Source organism: Sitophilus oryzae, unplaced genomic scaffold (genome assembly GCF_002938485.1).
Source record: "Sitophilus oryzae breed Bouriz unplaced genomic scaffold, Soryzae_2.0 scaffold_682_pilon_pilon, whole genome shotgun sequence".
Classification (NCBI taxonomy): Eukaryota; Metazoa; Arthropoda; class Insecta; order Coleoptera; family Curculionidae; genus Sitophilus; species Sitophilus oryzae.
In genome coordinates, this window is record NW_022147287.1 from 4822694 (window position 1) to 4845825 (window position 23132).

At 31.8% G+C, this 23132-nt stretch overlaps 2 protein-coding genes across 2 annotated transcripts; one reads left to right on the plus strand and one right to left on the minus strand.

Annotated features, from left to right (window-relative positions):
* Positions 1 to 1861: 1861 nt before the first annotated feature.
* On the minus strand, positions 1862 to 22875 carry LOC115888057. Its single transcript, XM_030907625.1, has 11 exons — positions 22724 to 22875; positions 22492 to 22665; positions 22181 to 22438; positions 20981 to 21068; positions 19420 to 19796; positions 6780 to 6907; positions 6018 to 6306; positions 4272 to 4659; positions 2711 to 3000; positions 2071 to 2236; positions 1862 to 2004 (listed from the first exon to the last, which is right to left on the minus strand). The coding sequence occupies exons 1-11, from the start codon at positions 22816 to 22818 to the stop codon at positions 1936 to 1938; spliced, it is 2322 nt and encodes a 773-aa protein (XP_030763485.1). The 5' UTR covers positions 22819 to 22875; the 3' UTR covers positions 1862 to 1935.
* LOC115888058 lies at positions 8435 to 16199 on the plus strand. Its single transcript, XM_030907626.1, has 5 exons — positions 8435 to 9009; positions 11539 to 11719; positions 11773 to 11941; positions 13848 to 14170; positions 15944 to 16199. The coding sequence occupies exons 1-5, from the start codon at positions 8514 to 8516 to the stop codon at positions 16179 to 16181; spliced, it is 1407 nt and encodes a 468-aa protein (XP_030763486.1). The 5' UTR covers positions 8435 to 8513; the 3' UTR covers positions 16182 to 16199.
* Positions 22876 to 23132: the final 257 nt, after the last annotated feature.

The window sequence follows — 23132 nt, forward strand, 5'->3', positions numbered from 1 at the left end:
CTTGGAAAACATAATTATTCCTCGTATTTTTAGTTTGTATTTTAAAAATGATATAGTTTACATGAAATATACATAATATACAGTTAATATATATATATATATATATATATATATATATATATATATATATATATATATATATATATATATATATATATATATATATACCTATTTATAGTAATAAATACTTTGCCAGATAAAACTATGAACCATACAAAACCAGCAAATGTTTTACAATATGGCTGAAATCGTACTCCATAGTCAATGTAGATAATTTTTGTGTTAAGAATAATAATTTAAAAAATATGTGGTCATCTTTTGACAAGTTTATATTAGTTTATTAATTGCAGTAAACATTATAATATATAAATAAATTTTGTTAATGCAAATAATAATACATCACTATTATATAACTTACTATTCACTACTATAATCACTATTTATAGATATTGAATGTTTTTTGTTAAATTAGATCGATTTTCAAACCCCAAAATTTAAAATATATTTTACATTTTACCCGTTACCTTATGTATCGCCTATTCATTATTTGTATATTTAAAAACATTTGCTGCATTTGTATAGTTCATAGTTTATTTGCCAAAGTATTTATTACTATAAATAGGTATATATTATATTGTATTTATTAACTGTAAATTATGTATATTTCATGTAAACTATGTACTATGTATACTATGTATATAAAACATCATTTTTAAAATATGAACCAAAAATACGAGGAATAATTATGTTTTTCATGTATTCTACAACATATTTATTAATCCATAGTATCTAACTAGCGTGACGTCATAAATCTCGCTCCTTGGCTGATCTATTAGAGACGGCATTGGTCTAATATTTAGAAATGTCTAAAGCTGATGACATTTTACTTTTGTCAATTATGACATTTCGTGTTGATTTTTGTAAGAAGAGGAAGAACTGTCGCTTGTTTTATTATTTTCCTTTTCTATTTCACGAAAGTAAAAAGAGTTATATATCTGATTCGTTCAGGCACTCAATTTAAAGAATATCAGTAACTTTTTTGATAGAGGGATTTTATATTTGCTATGTTGGTAAAAAATAACGGTCAAAATTCAAAGTTATTCATTTTATAGACTATAGTACTGAATATTAAAATTTTATTAAAATTAAGTTACGTTTGAAAATGACGCTGACAACTTAAGGAATGTCGGTTTTTGACTGGTGTCATACTGGTGTTTGATTGTTACCTATTCGGTTTTAACTTAAAAATCGATTAAGTTTTTCTCAAATTACCTAAAATCGGTTTGTCCAAAATTGTTCAAATTTGGCATGTGTGTTTACCAAATGTAGACCTTTAAAAAGTCTATTTACGACTTCGCTATAAAATCCATAGGGGAACCAATATCTGGACAGTTCAAATTTTGCATGGGATCTCCTATGTTCCCAACGACCGACGATGCAACACCCGGTATATTTTAAAACCCTGTATACAGGCTGAGTCTTAAATAAGTGCAAATATTCTCAGGGTTGGTAGATCTCGATAAAAGAAACATACCGTATGATGGAATAAAAACGGCGTCACCGATGGCTATGAAATGACAATCGATGACATTTTCCATATAAATAAGTATAAATTTACATATAAAATGACAGCGATCTTCATTTCATAGCCATCCCTGACGCTGTTTTTATTCGATCATACGGTATGTTTCTTTTATCGAGATCTACCAACCCTGAGAATATGGGCACTTATTTAAGACTGAGCCTGTATATAAGTTAGTCTGTGATTTATCCGTAATTTTTAGGAAACCCAAAAAACAACTATATACTGATATTTTTACATATATATTTCTTTATTTGCATCTATAATATAGTAAATTATTTTAACAAATTTAACAAAAATATAGAGAATATATTTTAACAGTCTTTGTACCTACTTATTTCCACATTTCTGTTCTACAGAGTATTTCTTGGTGCCTTATCCCTAGAATAAATTTGCGAAATCAAATATAAATTCCTATTTACCTAAAAAAAATAATAAAAAACTGTATTAAAAAAGCAAATTACTTCAGAACAATTCGAAAATAATACCAAATTTTTATTTAAGCTGTTGTATCTTAAAAAATAGTTCCTCAAAATTTCTTCTTTGGGTAAAATTAGACTGATTCTATTTCTGTCCGATGCTGTGAATTTGATCCAAATCAAAATAAGTTTTAGAGTTACTGCAGAATGTTTTTTTCTAGTCGAATAGAAACATCTAAAATTTATAAAATTCCTTTCCATTATACAGAGTATAAATAAATATCTGCCCAAAAATTTACAAAGTTATATATTTTTTAAATTGAGGTTATTTTGTATAAAATGTTTTTCTATTATCAAATTGTTTGGTATATAGCTTTGCAGATAAACGTCGCAAAAAGCTTTAGTAATCCAAATAACTATAGCTATACGGTATGATCGAAAAAAAACGACGTCAAAGACGGCTGGGACACGACAGTCGATCATAATTTTGGCGAGATCAATCTCTAGACGTAATTTACTAAAAATTGACATCAAACTTGTCAAAAATTTACACTAATTAAAGAAGAGTAAAGAAAAAAAATTAAAAAGAGGAGTACTGGCCAAGTAAATGACATCTAGGGCTTGACATCGCCAAAATTATCATCGATTGTCATCCAAGCCGTCTTTGGCACCGTTTTTTTTTCGATCGTATGATGCCCATGATACTCACATATCCTCGATGTAAGTGCTCATAGTAGGATAGTCCAACAACGCAGGATACAATTTGATCAAGCCTGTGACACACAGATGACATTTAGCGCTCAAACTGGCCTCTTCAGAAAGATCAAACAAGCTATACAAGATATTCAGAACGTCCTCGTGATCTATCACAATCACCCCGCTGTGATTTATAATTTCGCACAACAAATCGAGGGCTTTTTCGGCTACATATTTTGATTTTTTCAAAAATATACTAATTTTTAATGGTGTAGTATCGTTTGAGTTTACTATAACCATTGCCTAAAATAAAAATATAAAAATTTAAACAAAAAACTATAAAGTGATTAAGAAGATGTAAATTTAAGATTAAATTAATAATATACAGTGTGTTTTTTACATAACCCTTTTATAATGGTGTTTATAAATGTAATTTAAAATGGATTGGTTTTAGAGTAAGAATATAAAGAATATTTTAAGGTAATTTTTAAATAACTTGTACAGAGGTAAAATGTTAAATATAAAAGTTATAGGGAAGGTTACGATTATACAGGGTGTTTCAAAAAGTGTGGCGAATATAAGATGTTTTTCTTTTAAATGCAACACCCTAGTTTTTATTTTATTTTTAGATTCTCCATAAAATTCCATAACTTTTTTTATATATAATGTTATATACCTAAAATTAATAATTTTTGTAATATTTAAATTTGTTTAAACAAATGTTAAATTTCAGTGTAGTAAAAAATTGTTAGTGGTGCCATTGTCTCTGAAGCTGCAGTACCACAATTCGGTAGGAGAGTTTTATAGAAATGAAAAAAAATATATATATAAAGATGTTTTAGTTAAATGCTACAGGGCGTTCAAAATATATTTATGAATTTCAACTACTTAAATTTGATATTAAATACAATAATAATAAATAATTGCTACCTGATTTTACAAAACTCTTCAACTTTTATTAAGTATGTCATATACCTATTTTTAATAGTTTGCGATTTATTCCAATTTTTTCTATTTTTACCCATATTTTTAATACAATTACGCTATAACATCATAGTATTTTTTTGTAAGCCTCGAAAGGAATGAGACAATGGACTTTACTCCATCGTTGACTCACCCTGTACTTCATAGCCATTCTTCTAATTTTAGATAGAAATAAGTATACAGGGTAGAAAAAACTGTAAAGTGTAACTGTTCAAATTTAATAAAAGTTACAGTGTATTTTTACACAACACTTTTATAATAAGGTTTTAGTGTAAGAATATAAGATTATTTTAAGGTATTTTTTTAAATAACTTAGATAGAAATAACTATACAGGGTGGCACATTAATGCGGGGAAGTCCAATATCTGACAAAGACATGAAAAAAAAAATATAAATGTTGAATGGTGCATACCCTAAAAATATTTTTTTATACAGGGTGTCCCAAAGGAAGTACTTAATAATAAAGTTATAAGTTTTTTTTTCCAATTATTGCAACCTCCAATTTTTCTGTACAGGTCGGATAGTTTTACATAAATATATGAATAAAAAATACCCTATGATTATAACATTTTAAAATTATCTGTCCATACCTGGTACTTCAAGATTTTTCTTAAAAACCTCAATATCTCCACAACCAAATCTTCCCCAACTCTCCCAGCTCTGGATATCAACACTCTGATCAACACCACATCGTTACACAAGAACTGAACCTCACATTTTTCACTCTTATGCCCTTCCATGAGACTTCTAGCAAACCTACACACAGTTATTGAAGTTTGTTCATCCTCCAAAGAGATCAAAAGCGTTCCAAGAGCCTTGAGAAGTACCAAAGAGGTACTTTTGTTGGGCGGATCGTGTCGAGACAATGCTGTGATTAGGAATGGGAAAATATTTTGGTCGTGAATGAATTTTGGAGCTATGTCATAAAGGCTTCGGACCAAGGATGGAGTTTGGATGGCGTTTACGAGTTCCAGAGTTCTAGAAAAAAATGGGTTAGAGGCAGATGTACCAAGACTTTTTCTGAAACAATTATGTTTATATTTATGGTCATACTGTAAGAAATAAGAAGATGCGCAAGATTATGGGCAATTTCGTGGCACAAAACATGTCCGAGATTTAGTTTAGCTCTGCGCCGCTGCGCGCTGGTTGTTTACCGCGCAGGCTATAAAGAATACTGTACCGTAGTTCTGCTTTCAGTCAATGACTAAAGAATCCAAGAACAAATAACACCCGAGAGCAAATTGTGACGATGTCACCAAACAGTGCCGTGGCACATATTTTTCTTAACCTAGCTGTTTGAAGCAATATTTATATTTTTTGATAATTGTTTTTACTACGCCTGTGGTGTATCATACTAATTAATTACGAAAAAAACGTATTAAAATATTAACAAAAAGTACAAACCTAGTATCGACGTATAGCACATATCAAGTACATATAGATGTTAACTGAAATTGAAGAATAATTATCGAATTCAATAAGAAAACGCTAAAAAGTTGTAGTGGACTGTTTATTTACCTATGAAGGGTAACTCCTGGCTCTTTCTTATCGCTGCTGCTTTTACACTTGAAAGCTGAACAACTATTCACCATTGTAATAAAGTTTATACAAAGTTCACTACACACAAACTATTAAAAATCGCTAAAATTGTCGCTGGTGACCAAATGATGACTCATTGTTTGCCATCAAAAGAATGGCCTCTAAGGTCCCAAATTCTGCTACAGCCCGTATGTGGGCGTTACTTGTCCTTATATTCTTTAGTCATTGGCTTTCAATCGACAGAGTGGGTGATTGCCGGAGACAGTGTTGCCAGACCTACTGATTAATTGGTAGATTTACGGATTTTGGGTACACTACGTTAATAATACGGATTTTCTATCATTAAACAATTTAATATAATATTATATGATTAAACAAAGAACGGCGTCAGAGTTGGCTTGGAAATGAAGATCGCTGTTATTTTTTATTATGTCAAATATTATGGTAAATGTCAATAGTCGTAGTTCCAACCCAACTAAACGACTTTTTTCGATCATACGAAATATTCAGTACCTGTAAACGAATTTTTATGTTTGTTGTTTATTCTATGTTTAACACGAATAAATTTTCAATGCATAAACGCGGATTTTTCATCCAAAGATATTTTCATCAAACGTATTACAGATATTACACATTTTATGTGTAAGTATAGTGTTTTATGCGTTGGCCGCAGAACGAGTAGAGGCTCCACTGTACAGCACTTGAGACGTAAGGAGCAATCAAATAAAAAAAAGCCTTGTCACAAATTCGCCCTTTCGATTGCGTATCTTCCCAATTCTTTCAATCAAGGATCATACCTTTTCATGACGTCACTGTTTTCACAGCCGACCATGACATCTATCAGTATATTCACCGAACCACTCGATATCATATTCTTCTTCAGAAAATCTAGTCCTTCTTCAGTTATACTGTTTTTTAACCAGTAGGTCACTATCAGTTTTTTAAATTTATCAGAAGCTCTATCCAGAAACCACAAGAGCTGAGCTGTTGTTAATGTAAAAATTCGCTCCAAAAAGCCGACATAATCTGGTAGAATAATGTTTAAAAGGTCATCTCCTAAAAGACCTCTTCTTGGTGTTGGCGCATCTAAAATTAATATTATACAGGGTGGCCCGAAGTGTAGTCGGAAAACTTTGACAATATATTAACAGTTAAAAAATATATAGGTAGCGCTCCCTCCAAATAGGCGTCGTACTAACATCAAAATCGAATTTTTTGAGTCTAAAAACACCCAGTTAAAATTTCATCCAAGTACCAACGTTATTTCAGAAATTATTTGAAAAAAAAATAAAAATGAAACTTTTACACCCTATATCTCTGAAACGAAGCATTTTAGGACATACATTTATATGAACTCTTTTACTAATTTTTATCTGTAGAATATGTTGTTAAAGTTTCCTGATTAAAATTCTGACCACCCTGTATAATTGGTTATATAAAGAGTGATTCATGGTTTGTTAGCAGCAAAAAAGATGACAAATAACTGGTCCATCCTGTATAAAGTTCCAAATAATATAATATATTTAAATTGAATTATAATATAAAAATAGAATACTTACAAATATAAACTAATGGATAGATATAGCAAATGGACTTTAACAAACAAATTGTAATTGTTTTCTTGTATTTTTTTGTATAAATCAGTCGAACCATGGCTTGGAAGATTTCTCCAGCTGGCCAGAAGACACTAAAACAGAATTAACCTTATACAGGGTGGCGCCTCTCACACGTCGCGGAGGCTCCAAGGAGAACGACAGTTTGTATTGAAATGAAATTTTGTGAGCATATGTAGGTTAATTCAGAGCACTTTTTAAAAATATAGAGAGTTCTACAGGGTGTCCTCAAAAAAAGTTACATATCAAAGTTATTGTAGCTGCTTTTCGAGGTAGAACTCCACATATGCCTTTTAAAATGAAAAGATCCTTTAGAAAAGACAATTATTTTATGCAGTTAACAGGAAAAGAAGCATTTTGAGCATTTGATTTCATCTAGCTAATTTTGTCACATAATTATAGGTTTATATCTAGTTTTAATTCTGTAATAATTAAAATATGTTTTAAACGTGTATCTTTTTATTACCGTTGGGTCTTTTACTCTACAATCTTTAATTTTTGTTAAATTAACAAAAGGTATATGACACAGTCACCCTAGATTTTTTCAACTAATAAAGATCTACTGACGCAAAATCATAAAAATTAAAATATCTAGGAAATCTTTGTCCAAGGCGTAGGCAACCTTAATAATATTTTGAAGATATATAAATTCCCCATTGAACACCGTAAAAATATAGTGGGTGTTCCATTTAAAATAAAGGAGTAACTTGCTTTTAAAAGTGACTAATGTTCCATATTAATCTTGTCTCACCCTGTATAACTTTTCAGGTCAAATTTCAATTTGGTTTAATATACAATGGTGCCTGTAATTAAATATCAGGCTATACAAGGTCAACTAAAATCTAGATAGCTTTTATCGAAATTTAAAATTTACTCTTCATTTTCACAAAATGTGAAATATGTCAAAATCCTTAAATTTTAGGCATATGCTTCTTTAATAAAACTCACCTTTATTTTTTTTTCTTAGAATCCGAAAATCAATTAATATATAGGGTGTTCCATTAGAAAAACACAACTTTGATGTGTAAATTTTTGGAGACACCCTGTATAATTTTATATATTTTTATAAAATGCTTTCAGTTAACTTACATATGCTGCCAAAATTTCATTTCGATATAAACTACTGTTCTCTGTACAGGGTGGACCATTTTGGTTGTTTCTATAGGGTATCTAGGAAACCGTGAGAAATATTCAAATTTTGATACTGCAGTTTCGGGTTCTTTTTTTGAAAAAATTACAATGGCGCAAAGGAATTGTGGCTATCTTGATCGGTTTCGAAGCTACAGGGGGATTCTCAAATTTTGTACTTTTTGAAGATGTTCGACATTGTAATTTTTTCAAAAAAAGAACCCGAGAGTGCAGTATCAAAATTTGAATATTTCTCAAGGTTTCCTAGATACCCTATAGAAACAACCAAAATGGTCCACTCTGTACAGAGTGAATCAACAATCGATAGCTCTTTTTCTGCTTTGTTTTGAGAATTACAAAAAAAATTAAACACGATAGTTTTAGAGATTGTTAAACTGAACCTGAACACTCAACTGTATCGTTGATCGTTGACTCACCTTGTAGGTACAATACTTCAGAAAATCAGTTATCATGACATTAAAACACACGTCATTCCGACAACTAAACAAATAATCAACTTCCAAACTTCTCTCATCTTCCTCAACCGCGAAAATGAGCCAAAGAAAAAAACACGCCCCAGGTCTAACACCTCAAGAACGTGCAGCACGCGCTGCCAAAGCTCGCAGAAGATTCAAAGCCGTTGTAAGGCTGGTCCTAACAAACATATTCTGGTTGGGGGACCTAGACGACACCTTAGGCGAGAATGTAATGCTCAACATCCAAAAATTAACGAGAAAAAAGGTGAAAAAGAGCACGCTGACAACGCAGGAGAAGATTATTCTGAGCAAACCGAAAGAAGAACGAACTGAAGAAGATAAGCATTTGCTTAACAGGGCTATTGGAGGTTTGAAGTGCTTTCGAAGATATCCTCCTAACGTTAAGAGTCAATTGGCTGCTGTGACATATTTTGTGTATATTGGGCCTGATAGAGTGATTGTGAAGCAAGATCACGTACCAAAAGCTATGTATTTCTTACTGTCTGGTGAAGGAGCTGTTACAGTGAAAACTTACGATAAAATGCTGAAGGAATGGTCGGTTGAAGACCACGGTACGGTTTTAGCATTAAAAAATTACTCAGATATATTTTTTAGTAAATTTTATGCTCTACAAGAATCCGCGATGTAATTTTTTTTGTGAAAGCGTTTCGAAATTGACAGTTTTTGATATTTATTTGAGATTCGAAACGATATTCTTTTAGGCACTAGTGCCTAAAAGTAAAAAATGAAACGTTAGAAACAATAAAAATATTTATTTACTGTAAATCTTAAAGGTACAATTATTTAAATTATTAAAGTGAATACAAGAGGCATCCAACTTTTCGTCTCTAAGAAAAGTTGTAGGAGTCAAGTTGACGGTTTTAATAAAAACCGTTAAGAATACTGGATTAGGATATCGAATGGGAATGCATAAAGTAAACATATTATGCTATGCCGATGACGCAGTACTTTTTGCAGAGTCAGAGGACGACCTCCAAAGAATGCTACAAGCTTTTAACAGACAGACAGAAAAACTTAACATGCAAATTTCCACAAATAAGAACAAATGCATGACCATTACAAAGGAGCCTCTCCGGTGCAAATTGGTAATAAAAAACAAAACCATTGATCAGATAATGTCGTTCGAATACCTCGGATGCAAAATTACAAGCTCAGGATTCCTGGAAGAAGAAGTAAGGAAACAAGCCAATAAAGCTGCCGCAATATCAGGACATCTTAAATATCCCATATGGAAAAACAAACATTTGAGTACAGAATGTAAGTCAAGAATATACAAAACCTGCATACGACCAGTGATGACATATGGTGCGGAAACCAGAGCTGAAACATCAGTAACAAAGAGAATCCTACGAACTACTGAAATGAAGACCTTAAGAATGATAACTGGATACACATTGAGGGACAGACAGACAAATGTAGACATAAGAGAAAAGTGTCAAACAAACGACGTTGTCAGATGGATAAGGCAGAGAAGAAGAGAATAGAACCAGCATGTCAATAGAATGGGCCCCGACAGAATGGCCATAATAATTCGCAACAACGTATCCCATGGCAGAAGACCTACTGGACGACCACCTAAACGTTGGCAAGACAGTTGGCAGTCAACCTCGCAAGAGTTGCTTAGACGAGGAGGAAACCGGAACTAAACAGGCGATACGCCTTCTAAAAGAAGTAAAAGAAGAAGAAGAATACAACAGGCATCCAACTTTTCGTCTCTAAGAGAAATGCAAGTTGTAGGAGTCGGAATAAGTAAATTTCTTGTACTGACAATGCTGGTAGCTTCTGCTTCTACGTGAACTGCTTTTAATTTCTTATTTGACGTATCTTTCTGTCCCATGATTCTTTTTGCTATTTCGGTTTTCTGTTCAACTGAATTTTCAATGTAACCTTCAGCAACCGAGCTTGATCGCCAACCTCTATGTCGCTTTAAAACTGTTATGTCCGCTCCTGAATCTGCCAGCATTGTTGCAGAGCTGCGCCGGAAACAATGACCAGTGTATTCAATGGCGTTGGAGAGTCCAAGAAATTCCGCTATCTTTTTTGGCATACCCCCAATTATATTGATTCCAACTGGCAGAGTACAGCATTGATTTTCTCGATACGTCAAGAAAAATCGCTGATGTGTCACATTGAGTGGTCAAAGTTTTGAGTACTTACGAATATATTGGTCCCTCAGTAATTGTAAACACACTTGGAAAATGAGTTTTTGTATTCGGAATCTTCACACTAATAAATGACTGAAATCTTTAATGGCATTTACGGTCAAAAACGTGATTTCTTCCCTCCTACATGCTCCAAATACTCCAACAATGAAGACAACTTTAGCTAACAGGAATTTTTTGTCATCGGCTTCTTTCATAAAGCGTTCTATTTCTAGTTTTGTAAATACTTTTGATTTCTTTGCCTGATATTCGGAAGCTTTTCTTTTTAAAAATGCAATAAGGTTTGTGAATTTGCTAATATCTACGTTTCTGTTCAGGTAAATCATGGTGCGGAGCATCGAATATTTACTCCACAGAGTTGGCGGCTTTAAGGTAGTGGATAACTTCAGGAAATAGGCTAACAATACCTTTTCTGTGAAATTCTCAACATGTTTTTCTTTGACCCAGGTTTCAAAGTTGTCGTAGGTGGTCTCGTATAAGTTTTTCGACTTCTCGTGCACTAACGTGGATAGCGCAGTTTCAGCAGCTTGTTGAATATCCAAAGACTCGTCATTATCACTCATTTTTTCACAAAACTTTGTAGGAAATACGGCGACGTTTGAACCTGACAGAACTTTGTCATTAAACAATGCCTTAGAAACCGATTACCAGAACATATTAAAAAATGTTTAAAAATAAATAGTAATAATCGCATGAAAATCTCAAATTATCCGCTTTCACAAAAAATCTTGTATGAAATTCGTTGCGAAAAAGAAAATGATTGACAATTTTGCGTCCCGTGCTTAAAACACATTCATTTCGCAACTTGTTACATAAATAGTTATGACATTCCTTGCTTTGTTAACGTTAAACCTTAGTGTTTAACGTTAACGTTAACGTTAAAAATAGCCTGACAGGTGCATGTCTGTATATTTCAAGGAACGGTGGGTCCAGGCACGATGTTTGGTGAAGTAGCGTTGATCCACGGCATTGCCAGAACTGCCACAATCACCACCACGTTACCTTGCGAACTTTTGATGATCAAAAAGGAGGATTTCGATATCGTTTTGAAGGATACCGTATGGAAGGCTTGGGAGCAGATAGCGAAGATCATGAATAGGTACTCTTTCGAAAAAAAATATTTTTATGTTTTAATTGAATGTTTTTTTAAAGGTACTCATATTTCAAAGATTGGGACGCCGTAACAAAGCGGGAATGCAGCATCATATCCAGAACCAAATCCTTCATTCCGGATGAAGTAATTCTAGGTGATGATATAGGACTACCCAACTATGCCTACTTGATAACCAAGGGAACCTGTAGCCTCATTGAACATTTACAGGTAAATATAGATGATAGTAAATAGACTTTTAGTCACGTGATTAAGTTTGACCAGCACAGCGTTGTCAACTTTTACAAGTTTTCTTTTAGTCAAAATATTTTAGGAAACAAAATAAATTAATTATAAATATATAAACAGTTATTATTAACATCAACAAAATTCACCTCCTTAGCAGCACTTAAGAGACATAAAGGACCATTACTACCGCTTTCCCGTTCAAAATATTCTAATAAAGTTGCGATGAGTTTTTTGCAGCGGCTATTAAGCTATCTTCCATCACTTCGCACTAAAACAGGTTCTAAAAAGAACAATGTTCGACTGCAAGGTCTGCTAGTAAAAATGTTTAAGCTTAAAGATATAATGACATGTATTGAGTATTTGCATTTTAAATATCTTGAGAACGGTTGTTCGTAACGATTTTTACCAAGAGACATTTTTTTTAGTGATGGGAAAAACCGATTAATTTCAATAATTGAGTACTCGAGTACCAAGGTTTGTTGTCCGTCTGTGGGTGCGTCTCAAAAGTGGATCACCCCCTATAACTTTTTTATTTTTTCAGATAAAACAACGAGATTTGGTATGTTAGTATATGACATAAATTAGGATTGATTGACATATTCAGTTGTTTTCGGTCACTTCCGGTTTCACCGGAAATGACTGCAACTTTTGATTTTTAAATCGCACCCTCGGTATTGTTTTACTTTATTCGGTAGAAAATGACACTCTGAATAGAATGACATATTATCACATGTCAACTTTTGACATTTTCGTATATGGTTTATTTGAAATTGTAACATGCGGTTCATAACCACAATTTGACTCGAAGTACCAAGTGTGTGGTATCAAATTATTCGTAAAAAAATTCTTTTTCGAAATATGCTAATGACCCAGCCTCGTTCCATTTGAAAAAAATTGAGATATGATCAAAAATACGATTTGGGCATCTTTTAACCGGCCAGGGCAAGACAATAAAAACATTAGACAATCAAATCTATTTTTCCAAGATTCCTTGATTAAAAATTAGTGTTTTTAACACAGGCACTCTAGATTGAAATTTAAAATACAAATTGTTTTTAAGCGAATATGTCAAAAGTTGACATATGATAAGTCATTCTATTTAGAATGTCATTTTCTATCGAATAAAGTAAAAAAAATACCGAGGGTGCCATTTAAAAATCAAAAATTGTAGTCATTTTCGGTGAAAGAGGAAGTGACAGAAAACAATTGAATACGTCAATCAATCCTGATTTATGTCATATACTAACATACCAAATCTCATTTTTTTATCTAAAAAAATAAAAAAGTAATAGGGGTGAGCCACTTTTGAGACGCACCCGGTATATACGGCGTCGTATAAATTTGCTACCTGCAATGTTTGTAGAAAATTCGCTCGGCTTTTTATCGAGTAGGTCACATTAAAATCGGATTTCAATTTATTTCATTCTAGGATCGCTTGGGTTCGTCGCTTGGTACTTGGAATTTTCGCTCGAGTTATCCCATCACTAATTTTTTTACGTAAAAAGTTACGAAAATGTATACTTTTTCACTCAATAGTTTTATACAGGTACGCACGAAAAGTTATTACTCTCAAAACAGTTAAAACAAATGTAAAAGTGGCGACACCTACAAATAGGAGTCATATGATATTGACATCAAAATATATTTTCTCATATCAAAAAAGCCCCAGGTACCAATTTTCATCCAAATATTGACGTTATTTCAGAAATTATTCAGTAAAAATCTTCTACACGCTGTATCTCCGAAACTATATAAGCATTTAAGAACATACATTTATACAAACTTTTTTACTTATTTTTATCTGCAGAATACGCTGCCGAAGTTTCCGGAATACAGTTCGGACCACCCTGTATATTAACCCAAAAAATATTTTTCCGTAAATTTCCAGATGACATCAAGGATGGTGAACGGTACGAAAAAGTACAAACTGCACAACTCACAATCCGAAGAGGAGGATAACGAAATCAAGAGCAGCAACAAGCGGATGTCGATGTTCAAGCTCCAGAGGACGCTGTCGAAAAAGAGCAGCATGCGAATGAGCATGAAATCGGGCTCGTCAAAATTGAGCAGGCAGTTCCTAATTCCAAAGGTCGAAACACATTTTATCAAAGTGTGCGAGTTCTACGAAGGCGCCATCTTCAACGTGGGCGAGAACTTTGGGCGGAGAAGAGTGGTATCGGATACTAGCACCAACTGCCTGCTCATTCCAAGGTAAGCATGAGCAATACCAATCACTAAAGAATATAAGGACATGTAACGCCCATACCGGGTGTTGCATCGTCGGACGGGACATAGGAAATCCCATGTAAATTTTAATGGGGTCAATTATTGGCTTCCCTAATTATTTTAGAGAATAATTCTATTTAGGTTTATTCAAGAGCACTAAAACCCACATTCAAAAGAATAACTTTAGATATTTGTGATTAGCTCGTTTACGAGTTATCGCCGATTTCTTTTTAAATGTTTCTCCTTTCTTATGGCCCTGTATTTACTTATGAGCACCAGTCAAGGTAAAAGATAACTGCCAAATGAAGTTGTCATTTCAGAAATTTACCTATTTAGTGCTTTATTATTATTGAAAACTCATTCCTACATCGGAAATCTTAAAGATGTATTTATAAATACAAATTAATATGAATTAAAGTAAAATAAAGTAATCAATTACAAGGTTAATTACACTATTATTACAATATTCAATAACTTATTAATTTAGGTACTATTAACTTGTTAGAACTTTAGGATTTAAGAAGATGTTCAAATATTCCTCCATCGACTGCCGGACAATACCCAGGCGATCATAAAATTCTCTTCTTACATTCACTACTTGCTAAACTGAAATTCTATTGCATTCGGCAGAAATAGCATTTTTTAACTCGTCTAGATTTGGGTATTTTTTATCCTTGTATATCCTGTTTTTTAAATGGCCCCAGAGAAAGAAATCACTTGGCGAAATATCAGGAGACCTTGCTGGCCAATTTACTGTATGATTTAGGCCAATAACGTTTCCGCTAAAACTATTGTCTAAATATTCCCGAACAGCCATGGTACTATGTGCCGGGCAGCCATCCATTTGGTACCAAACTTCCTGATTTTCCCTAGCGACATCATGTAAAGCAGGTAAAATATGATTTTCGAGTAGTTCCAAATAATATTCTGCATTTAAATTTCGCGTAAGAAATAATGGCCCGATAATATTGTGTCCGAATATCCCTGCCCAAATATTTACTTTCTGTGGATATTGCGTCCTTGTTTCGACAAACCTGTGTTAGTTTTCTTTGTTCCAATATCGATAATTTTGAACATTGGGTTTACTATTTAAGGTAAACGTGTATTCGTCAGTGAAACATATGTTTTTTAAAAATTCCCTATCCGTATTTGCTCTTTCCATCATATCAAAACAAAACGCCTGCCGCCGTATTTCGTCCCCATCTCGTAGCTCTTGGTGCTTTTCATATTTGAAGGAATAGTATTTATGTTGTTTCAAAATTCGAAACGCTATTTTTTTGCCGTAAAAATATTTTTTTGCCGTAAAAATATTTTTTTACCGGTAGCGAGTACTGTTTTACGCGTAAAAAGGCTTTTTTACCGGAAACAATAAGATTTTGACCCGTAAAACATAGTTTTTTACGTGTAACAAATAGTTTTTTTACACCTAAAAAATAGTTTTTTGCGTAAAAAATGGTTTTCTACCAGTAACAAATAGTTTTATACGCTTAAAAATAGTTTTTTACGTGTAACAAATAGTTTTTTATGCGTAAAAAATAGTTTTTTACAGGCAACAAATAGTTTTTTACGTGTAACAAATGGGTTTTTGCACGTAATAATTTGATTCACTTTTAAAAGCGATTATGTTTTCTGGTGCTCTATATAGGTTGTTGTAGAATTTTGTTACCAGGCTTATTATTTCGTTTTTGTTTGTTATTCTAATTTTTTGGTATCAATGATTAAATTACAATATTCAATTCAATCAAAATTATATTCAAGATACTGGCTGGGCAAAACCAACAAAGGGAACGTGTGGAACAGGGTCCAGCAGTTCCTGAACAACAACATACCGTCCACGAGGATGATTTTTAAAGGCTGGGTAAAAGAGAAGAACTTCAAGGACTACAAGAAGAAAATGATAAAGGATTTACTGGCTCAGAAAAAGGTGTCCAACATGAACTCGATACATAACGTGCCCTATAGTATTAGGTTGAAAGATAAGGGATGTTATGAATAGAAAACAATAAATAAATCATCTAATAAACATTTCAAGGTTATTTTATTTTACACCTCTAAAGTCTAGAGCTGCAAAGACGACTGGTTTTGTTCTTGCGCAAAATGCAAGATCAAGACTAGCGTTAGAACTGCAAGACGAAAACCAAGACCAACCAGTACAAAAAGAAGAGTATTAAATTTCAAGAAAAAAACGGTTTATCAATGTTCTTGAAAATAAACAAAATTAGTTATTTTTTATAAAAGACGATAAAATAGTATTACGTTTCAAAAAATTTTCAGAAATTATTATTTCAAGGAATTTATTACGAGTAGAAAAAATATTGGGCTGGGTTGGCGTTGCTTTCTATGTAATTTGACAAATAAATAAAGCTGTCTCTTTATTCGTCAGTTTTGAGTCAATATTTTTTAATTCTCTTTCGTGTCGATTGCTGATTGAATTGGAGCCAGAAATGGCTCAAAACGAAATAAGAAATTATCAACAGATATTCAAGCTGAGGGGAAAACAGCCATATCCAAACTACTTCCATTTAAATCCCGAATAACTTATGAAAAGGAATACAAAAATTTTCAAAAATGGAAGCAATTAAAAAACGTGCGAGAAGAAGTTTTTAACCTATCCTCGCTGTTAAAGTATCATTTAATCTACCCTTGCGGTTAAAGTACTATTTTGTCTACTATTTTTGATAGATATAAAGCAATTATTTTAACAGTTGCTATTGAAAAAATATATTATTTTTATTTGCTTTTCCGCTGGCTGTAACTCCATCTGGAAGCATTTTAGGTCATATTTTCATAAGAACTTTTGGTTTCATTTTTATCTGTACATAATCACCCATCGAAGTTACATACCCTATTTTTTCGACACCCTGTATATATTAAAAATTAAAAAAAAAATAATCAGATAAATATTGTTTCTTTCTTTGAAGTTTTATTTGCAATAAATTACTTAAAATGCCACACGATCGAAAAAAAAACGGCGTCAGAGATGGCTTTGAAATAAAGATCTCTGTTATTTTGTATGTAAAATTATATGGGGAATGTCATCGATCGTCACTTCTAAGCCAACTGGAGGCCGTTTTTTCGATCGTACGGTACTATTTATTTAAAGATTTTCTTTAAATAGGAAGTCCCTCTAGTCAAAAATTTATTAAAAAAGTGCAAGACTTGCAAGAGTCATGCGCAAGACCAAGACCAACGGGATCTTAGTCTATACCAAATAAACTTTTAGTCACGTGATTAAGCTTGACCGGCACAACGTTGCCAACTTTTACATATTTACTTTTAATCAAAATATTTTAGAAAACAAAAAAAAATTAATTGTAAATATATAAACAGTTATTATTTACATCACGAAAACTCACCTCCTTAACAGCACTTAAGGGATATAAAGGGTCATTACTACCGCTTTCCCGTTCAAAATATTCTAATAAGATTGCGATGAGTTTTTTACGGCTATTAAGCTATCTTGTACAGGGTGGGTCAAATTCGACGCTTTTAAATGGAAACACCCTTTTCTATAGGACATAGACGAAAACTAATATTGGCGTCTGGAGCTCAATTTTCATCAAAAACATGATGGTGAAACCCGCACATCAATATCTGTTACCGTTTCGGAGTTACGGGGTGTTTTTCAAAAATGTGCATATTTAACAAAGCGCTGTAACTTTTTTGCTATGGAAAATTTTGTATTTCTATGAAAACATTTCCAACGCACCTTTTTACGTAGAATTTAATGGTTTAAGTATAATTTTTTTTAAATTAATAATTTAAGAGTTATCAACGGAAAAATTGATTTTTTATTTGGGACACCCTCTATATTTTTAATTAACTGAAAAAAATTTAAAATTACCTTTCCAAAAATATAGCACTCTTGATATTTTGTTATAATCTCCTTTGAAATACAGAATTTTTAAAAGTGCGTTACTTTTAACTAGTAGGCTTTGGACCCCTTATTGATGATATGCCCTTAATGGAACTCGAAAATATATTTTTCCAGCAAGACGACGCACCGCCTCAGAACGCTGAAGTTATCAGCAAATTTTTGCAGCCAATTTCAAGAACAATTGAATAGCTAACCAAGATCCCAGCCGTTGGCCGTCGAGGCCGCCTGACTTAGTGCCCATGGATCTAATCCTATGGATATATTTGCGGAAGAATAAAGGTTCCTTATTCTTCCGTATAATCTAGACAAGAATTAGAAATACTTAGCAGTTATGAGAGGGTATCTTTCACCCCCACTGAGTTAATGAATTCCGCGAGAAATGTTCAAAAACTACCCCGTCTGTCCATAACAGAAGACGGTTGATATGTGGAACACCTGTAGCAAAATCTCATGTCTTGATTTGCTATTTATTTTTATTGTTATTAGATATAGTTTAAATGTGTTGATGTTGGTTAAACATATTTTAAATTGTTATAAAATTCTGCATCTCTCATAGCAAATAATATTTTCGTTTTAATTGATGCTCACAGCTAGAATTTTTTTGCATTACAGCCGGTGCCGTTCAAAGCCTACTTATTTAAAGAGGGCGAATTTTTATATATTCTATATCTCGAAGAGGAATTGAGCAAAATATGCAGTGTGTTATATTTTTCGAAAGCTAATTTTAAATTATTTTCAATAAATTAAAAATATACAGGGTGTCCCATATAAAAAATCAAAGTTTCTGTTGATAATTCTTAAATTATTAATTTTAAAAAAATTATACTTAAACCATTAAATTCTACGTAAAAAGGTGCTTTGGAAATGTTTTCATAAAAATAAAATTTTCCCATAGCAAAAAGTTACAACGATTTGTTAAAAATGCATATTTTTGAAAAACACCCCGTAACTCCGAAACGGTAACAGATATCGATATGCGGTTTTCACCATGATGTTTTTGACAAAAATTGAGCTCCAGACACCGATATTAGTTTTTGTCTATCTACTATAGAAAAGGGTGTTTCCATTTAAAAGCGTCGAATTTGACCCACCCTGTACCCTTCGCACTAAAAGAGGTTCTAAAAAAAAAACAAGGTCTGCTAGTAAAAATGTTTATGTTGGCATTTTTTACAGCAGAGCTACCACCTGAATCCCCAGCGGGAAATTTAAATTCCAGTTAGTTAGCCCGGCGCCGAATACGTCCACGGTTGACAACAATAAATTTAATAACCAAACCAAATCAAACTAAAAATTAATTGGTATCGCTTATAGAAACACATTGTAATATGATTAAAAAGATTTAAAAAAAAATACTTACCGATTATTGGCGTACAATAAATGACAGATAAAGAAAAAACTATGAGAGAATTTTCTCCACCAATATCTGACATCCCTATCAAAGTTTTGAACTTCTTCTCGCACTTGATTCTCGATTTTGTACGATATGTTCGATTCCTGAGTGAGGAACTCAAGTATAATTATAATCAGTATGGTTTTGGCTTCTTTTTCTGTTATTTGGTAGCGACAAAGATGCAAAAATGTCGCTGTTAATGTTTTTAGTTCGTTGAAAAATTCTCTAAATACTTTTTCCAGCTTGAAAGCGTGAGATATTCCGTTACGGACTACTTTCGTATAGAAAGTGTGTATTGTTCTTAGAAGTATAACTATTTTATTTTGGGATTCAATAGATTCTTCCTAAAAAAAATATAAAAATAAAAGTTTATTTCCGTTAATCTTCATTCCCTAGTCAACTATGACACAGTTTTTTTTCGATTGTTATATTAAATGTCTCTCAAATAAGTGCAAGTATTATAAGAGGTGGTAGATCTGGAAAAACACACATTTTCTATTTCTAGAAAATGAGGATCATAGATTATTAAATTATGAAATACAAACCCTTGTTAATAATAGTTAATATTAAATTAATGGTTATATACAGGGTGGTCCGAATTGTATTTCGGAAACTTCGGCACTGAAAAACTGAGAAATTTTGTTATATCATCATTTTTTGCAAAAAAAATTATGATTAATTTAAAAAAATTAAAATTTCCCAAATTTATTATTTCAGCGAAATAACTATCTACTCAACGTGTTTATTTTTCGTCAATAATGACATGTATTTACGACTTCCATTCTAAATATCTTAAGAACGATTGCGATTTTTACAAAGAGATATTTTTTACGTAAAAAATCACAGAGATGTATATTTTTTCGCTCGGTAGTTTTATAGAGGTACGGACAAAAATTTATTACGCTTCAAAACAGTTAAAACACACTTAGGTGGCGCCCTCTATTACTAGGAGTCATATGGACATCAAAATCAAATTTCTCATGTCAAAAAACTGCCAGACACCAATTTTCATCCAAATATTGACCTTACTTCAGAAATTATTTGGAACAAATCAAAATAAAAATGAAACGTTTACACCCTGTATCTCCGAAACTAAGCCTTTTAGGACATACATTTATACGAACTTTTTTACTTATTTTTATCTGCAGAATATGCTTTCCGGAATACAGTTTGGACCACCCTGTATTGTTTTTATTACAGTCAAAAAAGTTTTTCTAGCACTGTTAATAATTCCACCGATATTATTTAAATTAATATTCGTAGTTTATTATGTTATAAATATATACACGAATTTACAGAATGTAGATAAGGCAGGAGGTGGCAACATTGCAAAACTTCGATACAGCGTCATAAAATATCACGAAAATAAACCTGTGTTGCTAAAAGGTTTTTTTATTTAAAAAAAGGTTACTTTTTTCTACAATATTTTCTTTTTTGAATAAAAAAATCATGGATTGGTTTCATCGGTGAGGTCGAACTGTACTACGAATTAAAATACTTGCGCTTATTTAAGAGACACCCTGTATACCTTCAAATTTAAAGATTTCAAAATAATTAACGAGTCTTCCATTAGCCAATACGAACACAAATAAAACGCGTTGCAATCCAATGGAAATCTGCAAAATTTCAAGTAAAAATCGGGAAAAAAATTACGTCCCGAGAAATAAGTAAATATAGATACTCTCACATATACAGGGTGGCTCATTGTTCAAAAAAAATACATATAATATTTTCTATACAACAGTTGAATGACTTGATTTTTCTCTAAAACATTGTATAATTCAGAAAAAAAACGTCAAGTTGGCTTGGAACAAACAATGGATGATATTCCTTATAAAATTCTACACAGCGATCTCCATTAGTTCCAAGCCAACTTTGACGCCTTTTTTTCAATCATATGGTATATGAACAATAGTAAAGTAAATAAAACGCATTTTTAAACCAAAGTTATTTTTTTTAATTAAATGCTGTTTATTTTTAAAAAAATATCATTTCAAAAATACCATTATGGCATCTAATACAAAAATACCATCACACAATACTTAGTTTTGACTCGCCCGGTATACATCAAGCATTACAATAAAATTTATTTTATATAGTTAGTTTTGAGGAAAACATTATTGTAAACTTTATTGTAAAGTATTTTAAGTAAAAAATTAAAAATTTATAATATATGATTAAAAAAAATTAGTCTAAAATGGTCATATATTAAAAACCACTCAGTATAGCTAATGCCACTGTAATATTTTTGGAATATGATTTTATATCAAAACTACAAAAGAAAAATCAACAACAATCCGTTTAAAAAACTACAGCTGAAGCTTATAAATACAATATAATCGAAAAAAAAACGGCATCAGCGATGGCTATGAAATGAAGATTGCTCTCATTTATATGTAAAATTATATGAGGAATATCATCGATCGTCATTTCCAAACCAACTGGACGCCTTTTTTTCAATCATACGGTATATTTATTTAAATCACCCTGTATCAATGAAAATATTTTTTTAAAGTTTGCGCTACTCTTAGTAAAGTTTTTTCGGAACACCCTGTATTAATTTTTGTTCAATTAATATTGCAATAAAATAAGGCAACATTGTAAAAACTTGACTTTGAAACAAAAACTTTACTGTGTATTATCACAAATATTAGAAAAATTCTTTAAGGTTACTTATTTCTCTGGTATTACTGAATTTTACGTATTTTTTATATTATTATTTATTTACCTTTGTAATATTGTATCGCAAATAATAGAAAATTCATTCGAAGCACTGCTCCTCTTAAAATTTTCCAAAATACCCACAATCGGTTTTTCCATAGACTCTTTGACAGTCTTTGTTATTTTTAATGTTTCCAAAAATATGGGCTCTGATATTTTTACGCAAAAATCACAGAAAATATTCAAGTCAGATACGTAAAACATTATTTCGAAAATTTTATCTACGTTTTTCAGAATTTGGTTCAGTTTGTTTTCCGAAGCTAGTCTACAAAGTTAAAAAATAATATTGAAAACAATAAATAAATTATTAATACTTACTTGGAGATAATTCGGCTCAGGAGTGTCAAAAAATGTACGAAAATCTCTTTCTGAAACATGTCGTCGAAAACGGCCAAATGGGATAGAGCAAATTCCACAGTGGTCGAGACATTCTTCAAATTTTCATAAAACAATTCACTTTTACTAATTTCTAATAAAACCAATAAGCAGCGGCTTGCAAGCCAAAAATAATTAATATCAACATTTCAAAATAGAACATTCCTAAACTTACTTTATATTATTTAAATCTACTCTTCCCAGATTTAGAAGATCATCGTATGGAAATTTTGTCACCACTTCTGTTTCATCCGTTACCTTGATATCCATATTTTTATTGAACGACGCTAAACAATATCGAAAATTGATGATAAAAATTGAGCGATTTTTCTCGCTGTTCAACACGTGTCAATTTTCAGTTGTTTTCAAAGCCCACTCTATATCTTCTTAAAATTTACATTTCGTTAAAATTAATTGGCTTATTGCATTACAATGAATTATAATAAATATTGTTATAATAAATTAATTAATTTTTATACAAACTTAATAAAAAATGACTGAGCGCGCAAAGGAGCGTGCCTATAATTTAAAATTCAACAAAAACCAGGGATTTATTTCTTATTAAAAGGGTATGCAACTAAAAA